General features: G+C 51.4%; 1 protein-coding gene across 1 annotated transcript in view; it reads right to left on the bottom strand.

The window, feature by feature from the left end:
- CHCHD6 (coiled-coil-helix-coiled-coil-helix domain containing 6) overlaps positions 1-12,080 on the bottom strand; it is a 126,159-nt gene extending 114,079 nt beyond the window's left edge. Inside the window, exons 1-2 of the mRNA XM_065885043.1 lie at positions 11,994-12,080; positions 1,654-1,762 (exon numbers count right to left, since the gene is read on the bottom strand). Of these exons, the coding sequence (XP_065741115.1) occupies positions 1,654-1,762; positions 11,994-12,080 (196 nt within the window). The remainder of the gene's footprint in view (positions 1-1,653; positions 1,763-11,993) is intronic.
- Between the last annotated feature and the right edge of the window lie 5,970 nt (positions 12,081-18,050).

The raw sequence follows: 18,050 nt of genomic DNA, 5'->3' as shown, positions 1-18,050 counted from the left end.
CCATGCAGCCGTCAGAGGGCTTCAAGGACTCTTTACATACGAACACTGCTCCCTCCCTGTCAGTTCTACTTCCCTAGTTCGTCACTCTTTGTTCATTCATTTCTTCTAAACTGTCTCCAATCGTTCAGTCACAGCCCCCACTCCTCCTCTTCATTTAAGGTCTCTTTGCCTGACATGGGATTAAGAGGCCGCCTGCCGCTCTAGCTGTATGACTGCACCTCTCCCAGTTCAACTTGTGACTTCCTCTGACATGCATTTGGCGTATGGTTTGGCACAAGGGTTTAATTTTAACTTCTTTTTCTATCTTGTTCTATCACTAAAGTAAAAGCAGACACTGGATTTTAAATGTAAAAGTATTTTAAAATTCATCCACTTCAGGGCATTCCGCCCATGCTGACAAATCCAGCCCTCAGAACCTCCAAACTCACTCACCCTCAAACAGCAAAATACTTTGTTAAACCAAAACCGAATGAAAGATGAACCACTCTTCTTGCTTTTTAAACTGCTCAAACGTAGCAAGACTGAAACAAATGCTTCTTTTCTCTTCCAAGGCTGAACCTGACGTGGCCTGACATATTTCAGCCATCTTCGCCCTCTGCCTCTTGCCTTCCTACAGCTCACTCACGCACGTGAGGCCTCTTCAACCCTCTCTCCAGCCGGCCGCAGAGACGGTGAGGATGACCCCCCGGAAAAGGACGAGGGCGTCTTCTGTGGGCTTCTGCTGCGTGTCGCACTGGCGCGTGACACTGTAAGCCACAGGCTTGCGCACGCGGCTCCTGACGGGAGCTGGGCTGCCCTGGGCCACGTGGCCTGCGTGTGCCAGCGCGCGCCTCGTGACCGCATCCCTGGCCGGCACTCAGCACGTGCCGGGTGGACAAGGAGGGTGCGGCCTCCTACGCGCTTGGACCCGAACGGGGCCGATGGGCAGAGAAAACAGCTCCAACGTGAGGCCGCAGTCACTCACTGTGGGTCGGGACAGCATCCATGCCCCGCACGGCCAGGCCCCTCCAGCCCGTCAGCGTACAACTCACACCTCAGGTTACAGCAGGGGGACCCAGATTCTCATCAACGAGCTCTTCTCCTTAATCAGCTGCCACGAGGACTTTTCTTGTTTGTAGTATCTTAATATTTCTGCACCATACGTTCTCCACTCAAACGCTAGTGTCCCTTTGTGTTTGTTAACAGGAGTCACTTGGAGAAAAGCACAGGTTTCTTCACCTGTGACGGACACCACAGTGGGGAGCAAAAGCACTTCCAGGCCGGCTCAGGCAGCAGCTCCACAGCAAGCTGGGGAAGGAGCCGGGGGCACGGGGTGGCGACCCTCCTGGAAGCCCCACGAGCACCGTCCCAGGAGCTGGGCCAGGACCCCGGAGCGTGAGGGCAGGTCAGAGCTCTGGGGCTGGCGCCAAGGTCACCCACTCACTGCTTACGTGCGGAGAAGCTGGAACAGTAGGGAACTTCCGGCCCTGGTCATGGTCACGGAGGCTCTGACTACATGGCGCTGTAGTCTTTGAACAGGACAGCACCCGGTTTGGGGGCCACTCTCTCGTGGGAAGCGCTCACGTCAATGCACCGCCCGCGGGCTCAGCCGGCAGCTCATCTCCAGGAGGAGCGCCCACTCCGTCCCCGCGCAGAACTGCCACCCCGGCCTACCTTTCTCCCGGCCTTCAGAGGAGACAAGGGCGGCAGCTGCAGGGGTCAGCGGCCCCACTCTGGAAGGCTGGCCGGGATCTTTCATGCGGTTGACCACGTTTTCAGACAACTGTGGGAAGGATTGAGGGGAACAGTTAAATGAAAGACCTTCTGGAAGTGAAGACTCCCCTCTACCCACGCCCCAGATTTCTGAGCAGACTAATTCTGCAAGACCAACTCTAATAACGTAAGGAATTCCACAAAGAAACCTCTCGTGCTGGCCTGGCACCCGCCAGGTCAATGCCACGCCCAGCCTGGACCCCACGGGCCACAGCGTGTCCCCCACTGGCTTCCCGGCTGCACCTTCTGCTCCCACACACTCAGGGGACCCCGAGTTCCCCTTCTTCTCTCCTGCCCTGAATCCGTTCGGCTGAGAACCACTGCAGCCCCACCCTGTAGAGAGGGTGGATGCCTCCAGCTGTGCAAACCTCACCCTTCCCTGTGGGCGTCCCAGGGTCCCTCTACGGTGGGCTCTTCCAGACAGCACCCAAGTTAAGGACCATTTCTCCCAATCCTTTCCCTGTTACAACAGGTGCACCTCTTAGGAAGTGCCTCACATTCTACCGGCCTCATCTAATGGTCTGTAAATACCCTGAGGGCCGGGGCCACCTCTCCCTCCCGTCAGAGTCCCACCAGGGCCACCGTCACAGCAGAAAATCCAGCACGGCCTGGCTCATTTCACCCTGGCTCCCCCAGTGACGACCGGATGATCAAATCTTTCCCTCATTGTAGAGGAAGTGAAATGGGTACGAGGGTGTCATAAAACACTTGACTGAAATGAAACAGCCAGCAAGGGATGAATCCAGAATAAAAGCCCCTAAGAGTTGACATCAATAAATATTTATTAAGTGCCCAGTATGTGCAAGGCATCGCAAAGCACAGCGAGGGAAGACGTTAAGATGACTTGAGGACCGAGTCCACCATCCGCAGCTCCACTTCAGGGATCCAGGCGAGGAAAGTGCTCCCACGTGTGCACAGCAGCGCTGGACTCGCACAGGAAAAGGAAACAACATGATAGCAACGACAGGCAGTGGTGAGAGAAATGATGCGCCCCTCCTATGAAACACCGCGGAATTGTCGAGAAAGGACGGGTAAGACATGTGCCTGCCACGGAAGGATGCCACCGCTGACCCGGGACTCAGAGGACACTTTGTATCTCGACTTTGTAAAACAGATACACAGTTATAAAGACGCAGACCTGCGATATATACACGTTGACCTTGGCACACACACATTCCCCATGTACGCATCCACTCGGGGCACACACCAGACGTCCTGGGGCGTGTCCTGCACACGGGACAGGAGCGGCCGGGCCAGGACGTTCACTTTCGGCACTTCTGTGTTTCATTTTTTTACCATGAACATTTCTTATAGCAAGTAAAGATTATAATAATAATTTAAACTGAGTCCCTCTAGTATTTAAGACAGATACAAATCACATAGCTAATTAATGATTATAGAACAAGAGAAGACCAAGCGCACACAGCAGTGGAAGAGAATTGAGAACCCACAAATAAACCTATACATCTGTGCTCAACTGACTGGCAAGGGTGCCAGGACCATTTCATGGGGAAAGAATAGCCTCTTCAGCAAAGGGTGCTGGGAGAGCTGGACATCCATGTGCAGAAGGATGAAGGTAGACCCCTACTTCACACCATATACAAAATCTGACTCAAAAGGGATCGGAGACCTAAATGCAGGAGTTAAAACAATGAAACTCTTGGAAGAACACACAGGCGTAAATCTTTTTGACCTTGGCTTTGGCACTGAATGTATAGACATGCCACCAACAGCATGAGCGATCAAAGAGAAAACATACACTGAACTTCATCAAAATGAGAGTTTTGTTTTTCAAAAGACACAATCAAGTAAGCTGAAAAGACAACCCACAGAATCTGCAAATCATATATCTGACAAGGGACATGTATCTAGAATATACAAAGAACTCCCACAACTCAATAATACAAAGAAAAACAACCGAATTTAAAAATGGGCAAAGAATCAGAATAGTCATTTCTCCAAGGAAGATACACAAATGGCCCATAAGCAAATGAAAAGATGCTCAATATCCTTAGTCATGAGAGAAATGCAAATTCAAACCACAATGAGACCACTTCACACCCACTAGAATGTCTATAATCAAGAAGTCAGATAGTGACAACTGCTGGCAGGAACATGGAGAAGCTGGAACCCTAATACACTGCTGGTGGCAAATAAATGGTGCAGCCACAGTGGAGAACAGTCTGGGAGTTCCTCAAAAGTTCAACACAGAGTCACCATTAGGCCCAGCAATCCCACCCCCGGGTACCCACTCAAGACGAATGCAACACAGAGTCACCATTAGGCCCAGCAATCCCACTCCCGGGTACCCACTCAAGACAAATGCAAATACACGTTCACAGCAAGTTGCACATTCAAGTCAGCATTATCTGTGACGCCAAAGGTGGAAACAACCCAATATCCATCAACTGACGGGCAGGTGAATAAAAATAATGGAATATTAGCCATAGAAAGGGATGAACTACTAACACAGGCCACACCATCGTGCTCAGCGAAGGAAGCCAGACACAAAAGGCCGCACACATGTGTGAAACGTCCAGAACAGGCAAATCTCTCGAGACAGACGCTAGATTGGCTGCCTGGGGTTTGGGGGAGGGGGGAAACGGGGACTAACGGCAAAGGGTGAGAGGTGGATTTCTCCACCTATCAATATTACAGGGGATCTCTATTTCAAAAATATGTGTCTTTAAAATCTGTGAAGCATGTTGGTGGTTAAGCGCTGGGAAAGAATGAAATACAGTCCGGCAGGGCCGGGTGCACATGGGATGGCAGGAAGACCCCTCAGAGGAGATGGCACTAACGGGAGACCACCGCCCTGGAGGGAGGAGGCCCCGCCACAATCCCACCTTGAGATCCAAGAAAAAAGGATCTAGTTCCGAGCAGAGGGGAGGATGAGTGCAAAGCCTCTGAGAGGGGCCGAGTCTGGCCTGTCCGAGGGCCTGACAAAGGCATGTGTGAGAGGGAGGCTGGACCAGGTGACCAGGCCGGAGAGGCACACCGAGATCCCAAGCCCAAACGTGACCCAAGGGCGAGGGAAGGCGCTGGCCCAAGTCAGCAGCCAGCTACCCTCCACGGCCACCACTGCGGCCACTCACGCGCTGCCTTCCGAGGCTCGCGCTTCCTGGCCCACGGCTCCCCCGCGCAGGCTGGGCACCGGCACCGGCACGTTCCAGACGGCTGGGTCTGTCAGCGGCCCCTGGGGCCCAGACACCTGACCCCGGAGAGGCGCTGCCCTCCTGTGACTCTAAGAAGATTCCTCTGCTTTGCCCGCGGCTGTTGCTGTGGAGATTTTGTTGGCTAGTCCTCCAGTTTTCTGTGAGCTGCAATTAGATCCACAGATTTAAATCCGAGTATCTGGACGAGAAGAGCCCTGGAGGCCCCCCCAGAAAGGTGGCAACCACCGACGCCCACGGGGCCAGGCAGGTGACAAAAACAAATGAGGCGGGCCTGGCAGCAAAGCGGGAGTGCCAGGACAACGTGGCGAGGACAGGAGACAGCACAGCCCCGGAGAGGGTGGCTACTTCATAGCTCCAGCCAAGGGGCGCCACCTGGAAATGTGGACCAGACTTTCAATTCTTTCCCCCAAAAAAACCGAAAATTGAATTGATGTAACGCCTCCAAGTTTTAAATGTCGTCGATTAATACCACAAAGTTTCTGGGCTGATGGTTCCATCCAAGAAATATGGAGCCAGTAGCTTAAACCTCTGCCCAGCGAGGATCTTGCTGACTTGAGCCCGGTTCCGGGTCACATGCTGGGGCCACAGACCAGGAGACGAGGTCCTGCTCACGGGGCAGAGCTCCCCCCACCCAGGACGGTGACCAGCGACAGCACAGAGGGAACCCCTGAACTGGTCGCAAGGCCAAGGAGGAATTTAGCCAAGGAAGAGAGAGAGCCCTGCAGACAGAGGAGCACAGCTCGAAACAGCACGGCAGCACGTGTCCTCCCCGAGGGACGGGCGGCGACAGGAGAAGGTGGCACCAGAACACAGAGGGCCTCGGGAGCCAGGCCCAGGAATCTGCATTGAACCTGGAGACGGCGGGAAGCACGTATGGGTGGGAAGTAAGCGGGTCGCCCCTCAGCTTTAACCCTGAATGATCACTGACACCACCAGCTGGGGGCGCCGTCTCTGAGAGCGAAGCCGCTGGGCCTGGAAGGGAGGGACCTCCACTGGGACTGTCTGGATTTTATCCCCACTGCCTGAGAGCTGCTCAAAAGTAAAACGTACCTTTTAAAAACACATTACCCTGCTAGCGCCAGGAAGTACAGATTTGTGGCAGGCAAGCCTGCTGGGAGAAAGAACAACTTGTCATATGGGCAAGGGGAAGGTGGGGCGGGCCTGGCTGAGATCAAGAGTTCCTGAGGGTAAAAAGGAGAGGATGAAACAGAAGCAGCTGGAAGGGAAGACACAAGAGTTGACATTAGATGCAGAGAAAAAGGGCACGTGGGATCAGCTTCCTGCGTGGGGACCAGCTGGATGGACCTTCACACGTCAGGAACAGTGAGAGTGGGAGAGGCAGTGGGGGGGATGCAGTGAATCACAGGCGCCCAGGAGACTTGCAGTGGGACATGGCCAGCAGCATGGGGACACCTATGGTCTGGGTGTTTAAAACCCGGAGGTCAACAGCTCACAAATGAGGACAAAAGAGATGACCGGGGTGGAGTGCAGGAGGGCAAGAGGGTGGAACCAGGCAACGCTCTGCAGAGACGGCAGGTGGGATCCTGGAGACCAGGGCTGCTGTGGAAGACATGCAGTGACCTCTCTCCAGGGTGGAACCCACCGGGTCCAAGACCCTTATGTTTATGATCAACTGATGTTCACCAAGGTCCCAAGGTAATTCAAATGGGGAAAGGACAGTCTTTTCAACAAATGTAGTTTGAGAAAATTAAATATTTCAAACAAAAAAGATGTATTTAGAGCAGACTTCAACAAGCTCGAGTGCTCGAGCCAAATCCAACTCAACACTTGATTTTATAAATAAAGTTTTACTGGAACATAGCCACACCCATTCGTTTACATATTGTATACGGCTGCTTTCACCCTAAAATGGCAGAGTGATTTGCCAACCCGATTTAGAGCCTTACTTCACATCATACACAAAAATTAACTAAAAATGGATACAGACTTAAGTATAAAAGCCAAAACTCTTAGATGAAAACAAACGAGAAAATTTCTATAACCTTGGGTTAGGCAAAGATTACTGGGATATGATGCCAAAGCCCAACCACTAAAAGAAAAAAAATAAGTTAAACATCATCAAAATTACAAATGTTTGCACTTCAAAGACACCACTAAGAAAATGAAAAGACAAGCCACAGATTGGGAGAAAATATCTGCAAGTCGTGATATGATAAAGGGCTTATAACTCAATAAAAAGGACAAACAACCCCATCAAAAGCTACTAAAAGTGGGCAAAAGACTTGAATACACATTTCACCAAAAAACAAATATATCTGGGCAGCAAATAAGCACATGGAAAAACATTCAACATGAATAGTTATTAGGGAAACACAAATTCAAACCACAATGAGGTACCACTTCACACTCACTGGAATTGCTGTAGTCAAAAAGATGATAACAAGTGTTGGTGAGGGTATGGAGAAACTGGAACCCTCATATCCTGCTGAGGGGGATGTAAAATGGTACAGCCACTTCAGAAAACAGTTTGGCAGTGCCTCAAAAAGTTAAACCTAATTAAGTCACCAAAGTCATAAACAGAATGACCCATCAATTCTACTCTTACGTTACCTATCCAAGAGAAATGAAAACAAATGACCACAAAAAAAACCTTATGTACAAATGTTCACAGCAGCATTATTCATAATAGTCAAGAACTGGAAACAACTCGAATATCCATACAATGAGATGGTATTGGGCAATAAAAAGGAACTCCTAATACATACCACAAAGTCCAGGAGCCAACGCCAAGAACATTGTGCTAAGTGAAGGGAAATGGACATGAAAGATGCACGATGTATTTCCATGAAATGTCCAGAAAAGGCAAACAACACAGAGGCAGAAGGCTTAGCGGTTACCTGGGGCTGGGAGTGGGAGTGGGGAGTGACTGCAAATAGGTACAAGGGAACTTTTTAGGCCTCGTGAATGTTCTAAAATCCCACTGTGCTCAACTCTGTAAATCTGCTTTTAAAAATTTAAAGCAACTCTGTAAATTTGCTTTAAAAAAATCCCTGAAATGGTGAATTTTACATGTAAAATACATTTCAATAAAGCCATTTTTTTAAAAGTCACTATCATCAGATAAAATCTTTCCAAAGCTCCAACCCTGAATAGAGAACCACAACGTTGCCTCCAGAGAAACGTGTGAACAGCCCTGCATCACCAGTCTAGCCTCATCACCTGGCCAGCTTCCTCCACCATCCCAACCACTGTGCGGCTGCCAAGCACACAGCCTATGGAGCCGGAAAGTTTGAGCTTCCTGCTCTACCACCAACTCACTGTGACCGGGGGTTCCTTCACCTCCTTGAACCTGCTTCCTCATCTCTGCATTGGGATGAAATCTCCCAAGGTCAGCCTGGGGACCAGGTGACACAGTGCCCTGAAACCACTCAGCCCAGAGCAGAGAAGCCTTTCCCCGCTGGCCCAGGCCCGTCGTCACCGTCACCTCATCCAAACAGCACTGTCTGACCAGCCCACCTGAGCAGGAAGCCCCATCACTCTTCGCATCCCTTTTGTTTTCTTCTTGGCACTTGCAATTCTTTTTTCTTCTTCTGCCTCTTCTTTCTTTCTCTTGGTCAGTTCCCCCTCCTGGGATGAGGTTTCCATGAGGCAGGGCCCTGTGCATTGTCCCCTGTAGTCTCTGCCAGGCCAGGCCCAGTTCACAGTGAGCACTTGCTGAGGTGGCAGTGAAGCGGTACCCACACGTCGGGGACACCTGGCCTCTCTGGTGTGGGCACACGGGGAGCTGTCCCTTGCGTCCCTCGACCTCCTCCGAGATCTTCCCTTCAGCAGTGGTCCCGACTTGCCTCCCGTGGCAATGAATGATGGTAAAGGTGGTATAGCCCTGAGGGTGAAACGAGCCTGGGGACACAGCCAGAGCAGCAGCCTCGGGAAGTGACCTGGGAAGGGGAGCGGGAACCGAGTGGATGGAAGAGGCAAAGGCTGGAGAGCAGCCAGGGGTCTGCATGTTGACATGCAGCCAACTTCAGCTGAGTCTCCAAAGATGGCTGTGCAGGGGCAGAGGGGACAGTCACACACGGGATGTTGCGGCTATGTGTGTACCTCCTCTTACTGGAGGATGAGATGAAACACACTGGGTGAAATGAAATCTTCATGTATTTCACACATGCTTGCTCTGAAAAACAGAGGTGAATATAATTGCAGCTTTTTGCATTAATTAAATTTCTTTTACCTTCCTCGGAATTAGGGCTTGAACTCTCTATGTAAACTTAGGTAAATGAGTGTGCAAACTAGCAAGGTCCTGGCATTTCATTTTAAGGAAACTAGAATGCTTTCCAGGACCAGGTCGGGGGGGTTAAATACAAGAGGTCTTTAAGAATATTTAACTTTCGGACTTCCCTGGTGGCACAGTGGTTAAGAATCCTTCTGCCAATGCAGGGGTCACAGGTTCGATCCCTGGTCCGGGAAGATCCCACATGCCGTGGAGCAACTAAGCCCGTGCGCCACAACTACTGAGCCTGTGCTCTAGAGCCCACGAGCCACAACTACCGAAGCCAGGGCGCCTAGAGCCCATGCTCTGCATCAAGAGAAGCCACCACAATGAGAAGTCCATGTACCGCAATGAAGAATAGCCCCCGCTCTCCACAACTAGAGAAAGCCCGTACGCAGTAACAAAGACCCAACGCAGCCATAAATAAATAAATTTATTTTTTAAAAATAAAAAAGAATATTTAACTTTCTCTGAAGGAGCAGGCAGATGTTCTTCTTTGGCACACACCTCCTATACCTTCTATTAAATTAACTTCTCGTTTGGTTCAACCAATTATCTTTTCTAGTGATTTTCACTCACCTGCTTAAAGACAAGGTGGACTTCCCAACCCTCGAGTCACTTTGCTAGCAGGAAAAACCTTACGCCAAACACTGCACTGCCATCACCTCCTTTCTCTGGTCTCCCTCTCTCAAAACAGGCACACGAGTGGATGGAAAGAAGGATGGAAGGATGGAAAGAAGGAAGGAAGGAAGGGGTCTCAGAACATGGGGCGGTGCCCCCAACTCTATGCCTTATTTTCTGAGTTTGCCCAAAGCTCCCTCTAGTTTTAACAATCTCTGGTAGAACTAAGCATGGCACCAGCACCCTGTCAGGACAGCTAGAGGCTGTCACAGAATTTTCACACTGCCTTGCATGTCACTGGGAGCATGCAGGGTAGGTTGGAGCCATGAGAAAAGGCTATTTCTTGTACCCAAAAAGATCTGGGTTACAGTCCCAGAAGTAACACCTTGGGCAAACTCCTTAACCTCTCTAAGCCTGATTCTCCATTTTTAAAGAGAATTTATACTTTGCAGAACTGCTGAGAGAACTAGAAAGAAAACGTGGCTGTCTGATATAAAACCCAAAAGAGATGATGCTCCCCTGTCCACTTAGAAGACGTTCCCACCACTGTAAAGCAATTATACCCTAATAAAGATGTTAAAAAAAAAAAAAAGACGACGTTCCCTTAGGAGACCCTGACTGACTGAACTTTCCAACACTCTCCAGAGCAGGTGACAACAGTGGGAGAGCGCCCACACAGAGCTTGGGGCATCTTTCTAAATTCTGATTCGGCTACGGCCTCTCACCTTCCAACGTGAGCGGAGCCGTCTTCTCTCCATTTTGACTTTGCCCCAAGCCAGGTCAAGACTGGATAGCACCTAGCAAGTACCAAATATGCTACGTAGGCATGCTAAGACTAGAGGCTACAAAACACTCTGTACTTTTTCTAAACACGTGCACACACATCACCTTATCCAAGGCAGCACCTAGGATTATCACAGCCTGCCCCCGTTTTTCAAAAGATGTGGTGATTGAGACTCAGCAGATGAGTTGTTCACCCCAGGTCACACAGCTAATGAGCAACTATCTAGAAGTCACACCTCCTGATGTCCATTTCTTTTTTTTTTTCTTTTTGGCCACACCACATGGCATGTGGAACTTCCCCAAGCAGGGATCGAACCCTTGCCCCCTGCAGTGGAAGCACAGAGTCTTAACCACTGGACCGCCAGGGAAGTGCCCTGATGTCCTTTTCTGAGCCAGCTCCCTAATTAACTAATTCACCTATGCCCGGCTCTGTGCATCCCATGGACACCTGGTGCCTGCTTCACTGGGGTTCGTCCATTTAATCGCTCAGCAATGGTTTACAAAGCACCCACTACGTGCAAGGCAGAGGTGCAGGAGCAAGCAGAGCACTCAATGAACAGTCCCTGGAGTCCCGCTGAGCGCAATCCCAGCTCGCCGGCTTGTTACCTAGGTGACCCTGGGTAAGTACCTCATGTCTCAGTGCCCCGCCTGTCCTCCATCCATAAAATGGGCGAACAGAATCCGACCTCTCGGAGAGCTGTTGAGAATTAAACGACAGGGCACCCGTCAAGGGTTTAGCACAACCCATGGCCCCCACTAAGCACTCAAGCGTGAGTTGCTTTTATTCTTCCTCTAGAGCCTGGGGATACAGTCTGCAGTCACACAAGAGCCTTGGCCTCAAGCAGCTTACACTGCGGTCGGAAACACACAAAGAAGTAAAGCATCAACAGAAGTTTCAAATGGAGATGAGCGAGCGCTAGGACAAAAACCAGTGTGCGACCGCGGGGATGGGCAGGCACTCTGAACTGAATGGTCAGGAAAGGACCCTCACGTGAGACCTGAACTACAAGAACGCAAGAGCGGATATAAGGCAAACTGGGGGCGCGAACACAACCCGTGCGGAGATCGCGAGCCGAGCAGGCCGGCACCTCGAGGGGCAAGGAGGTCCTGAGGCCAGCGAAGAGGGAGCGGGGGCTTGGGGGGACTGGCACGGGAGGTGGTCAGTCAGGTCAGCAGCGCGGCTCCGGAACCCAAGGAGGGGCGGCTCGTTGTCCTCGTACACGCTTGGGCGTCCGCGGGCGGCGAGGGCACAGGATCAAACGTCCAAGGCGCACCCGGGCAGGGGTCCAGGTAACGAGGCCCCGCCCCCCGGTCTCCGTCCGTCCTCCCACCCTGAGGAGGCCAGGCCTGCGGCGCCTTCCGAACTCGCGGCCCTCTCGCGGCAAGCGCCGGCAGACGCCTCCACGCCCGCCCGCCGGCCGCCCGCTCACCCGGATGCCCTGGAGCACCCGGACCCGCTCCTCCTGGTCCATTCCGAGGGACGCCCTTCGGCCCTCGCGGCTCTCGGTGATGCCCATGGCGGGAGGGGGCTCCGGTGCGCCGGTGTTTACGGGACCGGCGCCACCTGCCAACAAGGCCGCGTCCTATTGGCCGAAGCTCGAGGCTCAGCCAATCGCGGCGCGGGCCGCGCGGCATTGTGGGGGCTGTAGTCTCGCGGTGGCCGCCCTCTGGACCAGGAGCACGAGGCGCAGCGCCCAGACGGCGCGTGGCCAGATGGCTGGCCGAGGAGCGTAGCCGCGGTGACCGGGACACCACCACCGAGGAGGCCGCGCTGGGCGGGCGGAGGCGCTGCAGGTTTGCGGTGAAAAGACGGAGAGCGTGAAGGCGCTGAGGAAGACAGCGACGTCGCGGTGCCAGGAGAGAAGCTGGCGGGAGGCGCCCCTCTGTGGGGGAGGCGGTGGAGGAAGAACTTCGTGCAAAGGCCCTGAGGCAGGAGGAGAGCGAGGGCCCAGCGCGGGCCCCGAGTGCGGGAGGGTGCAGAGCAGACCCGGAGGCGGGCTGAAGGTCAGAGTGGAGAGGGCTTTGTCGGCGGGGCCAGAGCTTGTTCTAAAGGCCCGGGGAGGACAGTGAACGGCCCTCGGCGTTGAGGAGACACGCACCGCGTATCCAGCGTCGTGTTCACGCCTGTCTCGCGGGCTCACACGTGTGATGGACGCGGTGACTGCGGCTTACAGCTTCGGCCACCTGAACCCAGCCACCTTTTGTTCTCTGAGCTGCTGGCTCGCGTTGATCTGCCCCAGTAGGCCCGGAGCAGAGTTTGGGATCGGGAACTGGGGAACCCCCGACTGCTCCATGAAATAGTAAGGGTCATTTGGAGGCTTTTCGAACCTGGAAGGGAAGCGGGGAGGAGCAGAGGGTGGAAGAGAAAGTGCGATGCTCTGAGATGAGAGCAGCTTGGGTGAAGAAGAAGGTGGACATTGGGGAGGGAGGGGGGGACGGCAGGGGGAGCGCTAGAGGATTTTTATCCTCTAGGATAACAAGAACATCTGCCAGATTCCTTCAAAATACTTTGATTTGGAGATCTTCCTCCATCTCTTCCCTATAAGTAGAGCCTGAGTAGGGGATTCTGGTGCAAATGGTTTACTGGGGGAGTGCCTCAGGAGAAAGCTGAGATGCCGTCAGAGCTGGGCTCTGGAGCACAAATTATGTCCAGAGTTGGCCCGGCTCGAAGGCAAGGGGACTGGCCTTCTGTTCCCCACAGCATTCTGTCATTGGCAGCCCAGTGAAGCGGGCATCTGAGAGCTCTCAGCAGTCCACACCCACAGCAGCCAGGGGATGGCCTCACGAGCTGGACGGGGCAATTTTAGCATCTACTTCATGTTCCTCACGTTTTTCAAGGTCTCCCGAATACCCTGTGACTGTGGAAGGGGTTATAAAAATTGAGAAAAGGGATGGATTTCACTTCTGAGTTGATGAAATAATTAACCACTGCACTAATTCATCAAAACAAGAGTCAGGGCCACAGGTGACTATGAGACTGTGTGTGGTCTCCCCTGCTCCCACCATGTGCAAACTCCTGGGAGAGAATTGGAATCCCACAAGACTGAGAGTGGGGTTACACTGACACCAGCATAGCTAAGCCTCGTGACAACCCAGCAAGTCGTGTATCCCTACTTCCCTGAAAAGAAAACCGAAGTGCCAAAGGGTGAGGATAGTGACGTTATAAATCCAAAGAAGGGTGAGGATTTTAATAAAAGCAGTGGCAGAGGAAAGAAAGGGAAGAGAAGTTAATGGTTTTTGAGCACCTTCGTGGCACCAGGCTCTGTGATGCAGGCACACATGCTTTGCATGTAGTTAATCCATGACCAACTCATTTAGTCCTGGAAACCATCCTGAGAGAGTATTACCCCAGTCTAAGGCCCAGGAAATGGAGACTTTGGGGAGGTAAGGTGTTATGACAGGCCCACTATTTGCTGCCCAGTACCCATTCTCTCCTTCCTTATGACAGAACCCAACTCCCTTAGGTGTAACAATGTGTCTGGTTAGAAAAATTGGTGCCTAAGTTCCCACTGGCCAAACTTGGGACAACTTGAGCATTATAGCAATTTGACAGTTTGAACCTATAACATATTTAACTTTTTTTAAAAATGCAATAGTCCATGCGTTAAAAGACAGGGGATGTAAAAAAGGGGGGCAGGTCTTCTTTACAAAAGAATGCCAGCAAATCAGTGTGAGATTTAAAAATTGCCTTTTTGTGACCCTCAGTGAATTAACTGAATCATGCAGAAATCATCGGTGGATCCTAAAGCTGTTGAGTGACAACTCCCAAGCCTCACCACAGATTTCTGAACAATCATAAAGAGAAAACTATTACATTGATGAGACCTGGAGGTCACTTCCTTAACCAAATGGCTGAATTTAGCGTCACAGAGAGTGGGACAACATGATGTGATGCCCCTCCCCAGGAGATGTAAGGGACACACAGTGTCCCCTTTGGAGTGTTGTGGCCGAGAATGCGTGACCTGAATCCAATCGTGAGGAAACAATCAGACGAATCCAGAATGTGAGATCCTACAAGACAGCTGTCCTGGACTCTTCCAGAAAGCTAACGTCATGAAAAAACAAGCTTCAAAACATGAAGCATAACAAGGAGACACAGCCGTGAATCTTGATTATATCGTGGATTAAAATGACAGTAACAGCAACAAAGCTATAAAAAGGTACTTGGAACAATTGGGAAAGTTTTATATATGGAATAGTGTCCTAGGTGACGTTATTGAATTAAAGTTAATTTTCTTGTTTTAGGGAGATGCATTTGGAAGTATTGGGGGAGTGTCATAGTGTCTACAACCTGCACTCAGATGGTTCAGGGAAAAATGTTAACAATAGGTGAATCTAGGTGAAATATGTATATTGGAATCCATTATATCTTCCACTGTTTCTATGGGTTTGAAATTTTTCAGAATAATAATCAGGAAATAAAATTCTGCACTTGGGGAAATAAAAAATACTTCCCTCTCTGGACTCCCTTCTCCTTTGTAGCTGGAGGTGACCGTGTGACCTAGATCTGGTCAGATGGCTCTTGAGCAGTGTGGTACCCAGAGAACAGTGCAGTCAGTGCTAAAGAGAGCAGTGAGACGGGATGCAAGGCTGAGCTCTGCCTCCTGCTAGACCTGTGCCCCTCAGTTTCCTGTTATAAGAGTGGTGCTACCATTACATGGAGTGCTTGCCCAGAGCTTGGACTTAGTGAACTCATTCAGCAATAGCTATTATTATTGAGAGTTGTCTTTTTTTTTTTTTTAAGTAACTTGGCAACCAGTATAGGGCGTGGGGGAGGGGGAGTTGTGTGAGCTGGCGTCTCTTAAATTGGATTCTCCAGAAGCAGAGAAGAAGAAATGGGCTGATAGAGTAGAAAAGTCAGAAAAGGAATTTGCTTTGTCCATGTTAAAAGCTAAAAGGAAGCTTTTCCTATAAGATCGAGAAAGAGACAAGGATGTCTGCTTTCACGACTTCTATTCAACACTGCACAAGAAAATGAAATAAAAGATTGGAAAGGAAGAAGTAAAATGATCTCTATTTGTGGAAGACATCATCTTGTATATAAAAATCCTAAGGAATTCACACACGTGCACACACACACACGCTCAACAGAGCTAGTAAGCAAATTCAGCAAGGTTGTAAGAACAATATACAAAAATCAGTTCTATTTCTCTATACTCACAATCCAAAAACGAAATTAAGAAAACAATTCCACTTACAATAGCACCAAAAACAATAGAACACAGGAATAGATTTAGCCAAAGAAGTACAAAGCTTGTATCCTGGAAACTAAAAAACACCGTTGTCTAGGAAGGGGGCTGGAAATGGACAGGAAAATAAAACTTGGAATAGTGGCTACATGGTTTATACATTTGTCAGTACTCACTAAGCCACGCACCTAACATCTAAGCATTTTACAATATGTATATTATACCTAAGTAGAAGTTGAAAATGTTTGAGGAGGTTTAACCTAACGTTTATTTCTCACTCAGGCAAAACGTGGTTGTGTGGGACATGGCATTCCCGGCCACCAGAGAAGGCTCTCTACCTGCACGTCTGGAACATGTGGCTTCCTCGGCTGACTCAGCAGGACGAGTGAGCCTCAGAGCCTAGAGAACGGAGCCCCGGCTTTCCCTGCCTCGGCAACTGTCACCCCCATTGACATCCACCGGCCATTCAGGCCCACTGCCCCTCCCACCCTCCCACCTGCAAGAGTGGGGAAGTGCTGTCTTCTGTGAGTAGAAGGAGAAAGGAAACATCCAAACACTAGACCATCAGGCACAAGTGGTGAATGAACAGCTCACTGACCCCTTACTGCCTCCTGAGAAGGTCCACGTAAGAAAGATGTACTGATAATAAGCGAGAAATTCCAGCCGCTGAAAGATCGCATTGAGACAACATCACAATCCATTCTGTGCACAGGTGTCATGATGACAGCATACCCACGCCTTCTGCCGCACAGTAACCGTGTTCCATGGATCTTCTGTCTTACGAAGGTGTTTCCTGGGTGCTACGATCGTGACCCAGCGACGCGGGCGTGTTTGTACCTTTGAAAGCAAGTTGTTGCTGCTCGTCACTTGCCTGACTTTCCCTTTTGCTGTGTGCTGACACACGCTTCCTCTGGGCTAAAGTTTGGAGACCACTGGGGAGGAGTGGAGCCCCGATGAGAAGGGGGCTGGAGTGACGGATACTCTCACGCAGGAGGCTCGGGTGGGCCCACGGTCTGGGAGCCACCCAGAGGAGTCACTGAGGGAGTGGGGCCCCGTTGCTGGGGAGCATCTCCGAGTTTTCTGTGACTCTCCACCTCTGTACCTCAGGCTCTTCATCTGTAGGATGGGGGTGATTCAGGCCCTGGTAACCACCCCTTACAGACCTGGGAAACGAGAGTGGCTGGATGCGGGGCCGTCTGTAGCGTTCAGGACGTTTGGGCTCGCGCCGAGGCTTTTGCTGAGCGTACTGTGAGCTGGATGGCTCCTGAGAGGTGGAGGATAGGGGCAGAGCCAGCTCCGTTGAAGGAGAGTGGGGTTTGGAGTGAAGCAAGGAAGGCAGAAACCTGGTTGAAGAGGAAACTTGGGAAAGGCGGTTATGATTCCAAGTGGCAGATGGATAGATGTTGTTCAGTAATAGATGGCAGGACCCTCTCTTTCTTTCCATGTAATTCATTTTCACTAAAGTTTGCCTCAGTCAGCAGTGCCTTTAAATTGGATTAGGTAGTTTCGTGCAAAGAGTTTGTGTCTGGCCCCGAGCAGGCTCAACGAACCTCCCCCAAATCCATCCTCGGACCATCAGTAAGAACCCTTTAGAGGACAGTTGGCCAACGGTGGCCCTAGGGAAGGAAGTGGCAGGGCCCTGAGTAGGAGGAGAATGGGCTGTGGCGGGGAAAACTCCGGAAAGGCTGGTTGGATCTTGAGGACAGAGGCCTTGAATGCTGGGTATGTCCTTCTACCCTGAGGCATGGCAGTGGAAGACTCTTGACGTGGGGGCTGTGCTTTGGGAAGCTCTCTGCAACCCCTCAGTGGAGGACCTCTTCGCAGTAGCTGTGGAGGTAGATGGCTGATGACAGGGCCCACCCCTGAAGCACAGCCTGCCCTTCACCACCATCTGAGTTTGAGGGAGACTGCAGGACCCTCCCCACTGCCCCGCCCTGGCAGACACTGGTGGTCCGGGAACCTCCTCTCTCCCGCCTTGTGCTTCCACAGGGAGGGACAGGCATTAGCGTGACACTCGGGTAGAAGTTCCTGCGGGGATTCGGCATGTGACACCGTGGCAGCTCTCTCCTCTCCTCTCTGAGGTCTGCCTGCCTGCTTGGAGCGTGTGCTTCTCCATGTGGGGGACTCAGTGCAGACAGTCCGGGTCCGTGGAGGATGGAGGCTCTTCCCATCTGCCTGCCCAGCAGGTTGGCCGCATCTCCCCTCGCGGTGTCGGTGTGGAGATGCCAGCCTGGGCTCGGAGCATCACACCTGCCCACCTCTGTCCGCCCAGCCGGAGGGAGCAGCTGCGGAAGGGCG

This window comes from Phocoena phocoena, chromosome 10 (assembly GCF_963924675.1).
Source record: "Phocoena phocoena chromosome 10, mPhoPho1.1, whole genome shotgun sequence".
NCBI lineage: Eukaryota > Metazoa > Chordata > Mammalia > Artiodactyla > Phocoenidae > Phocoena > Phocoena phocoena.
This window is presented reverse-complemented; position numbering and strand designations above follow the sequence as displayed.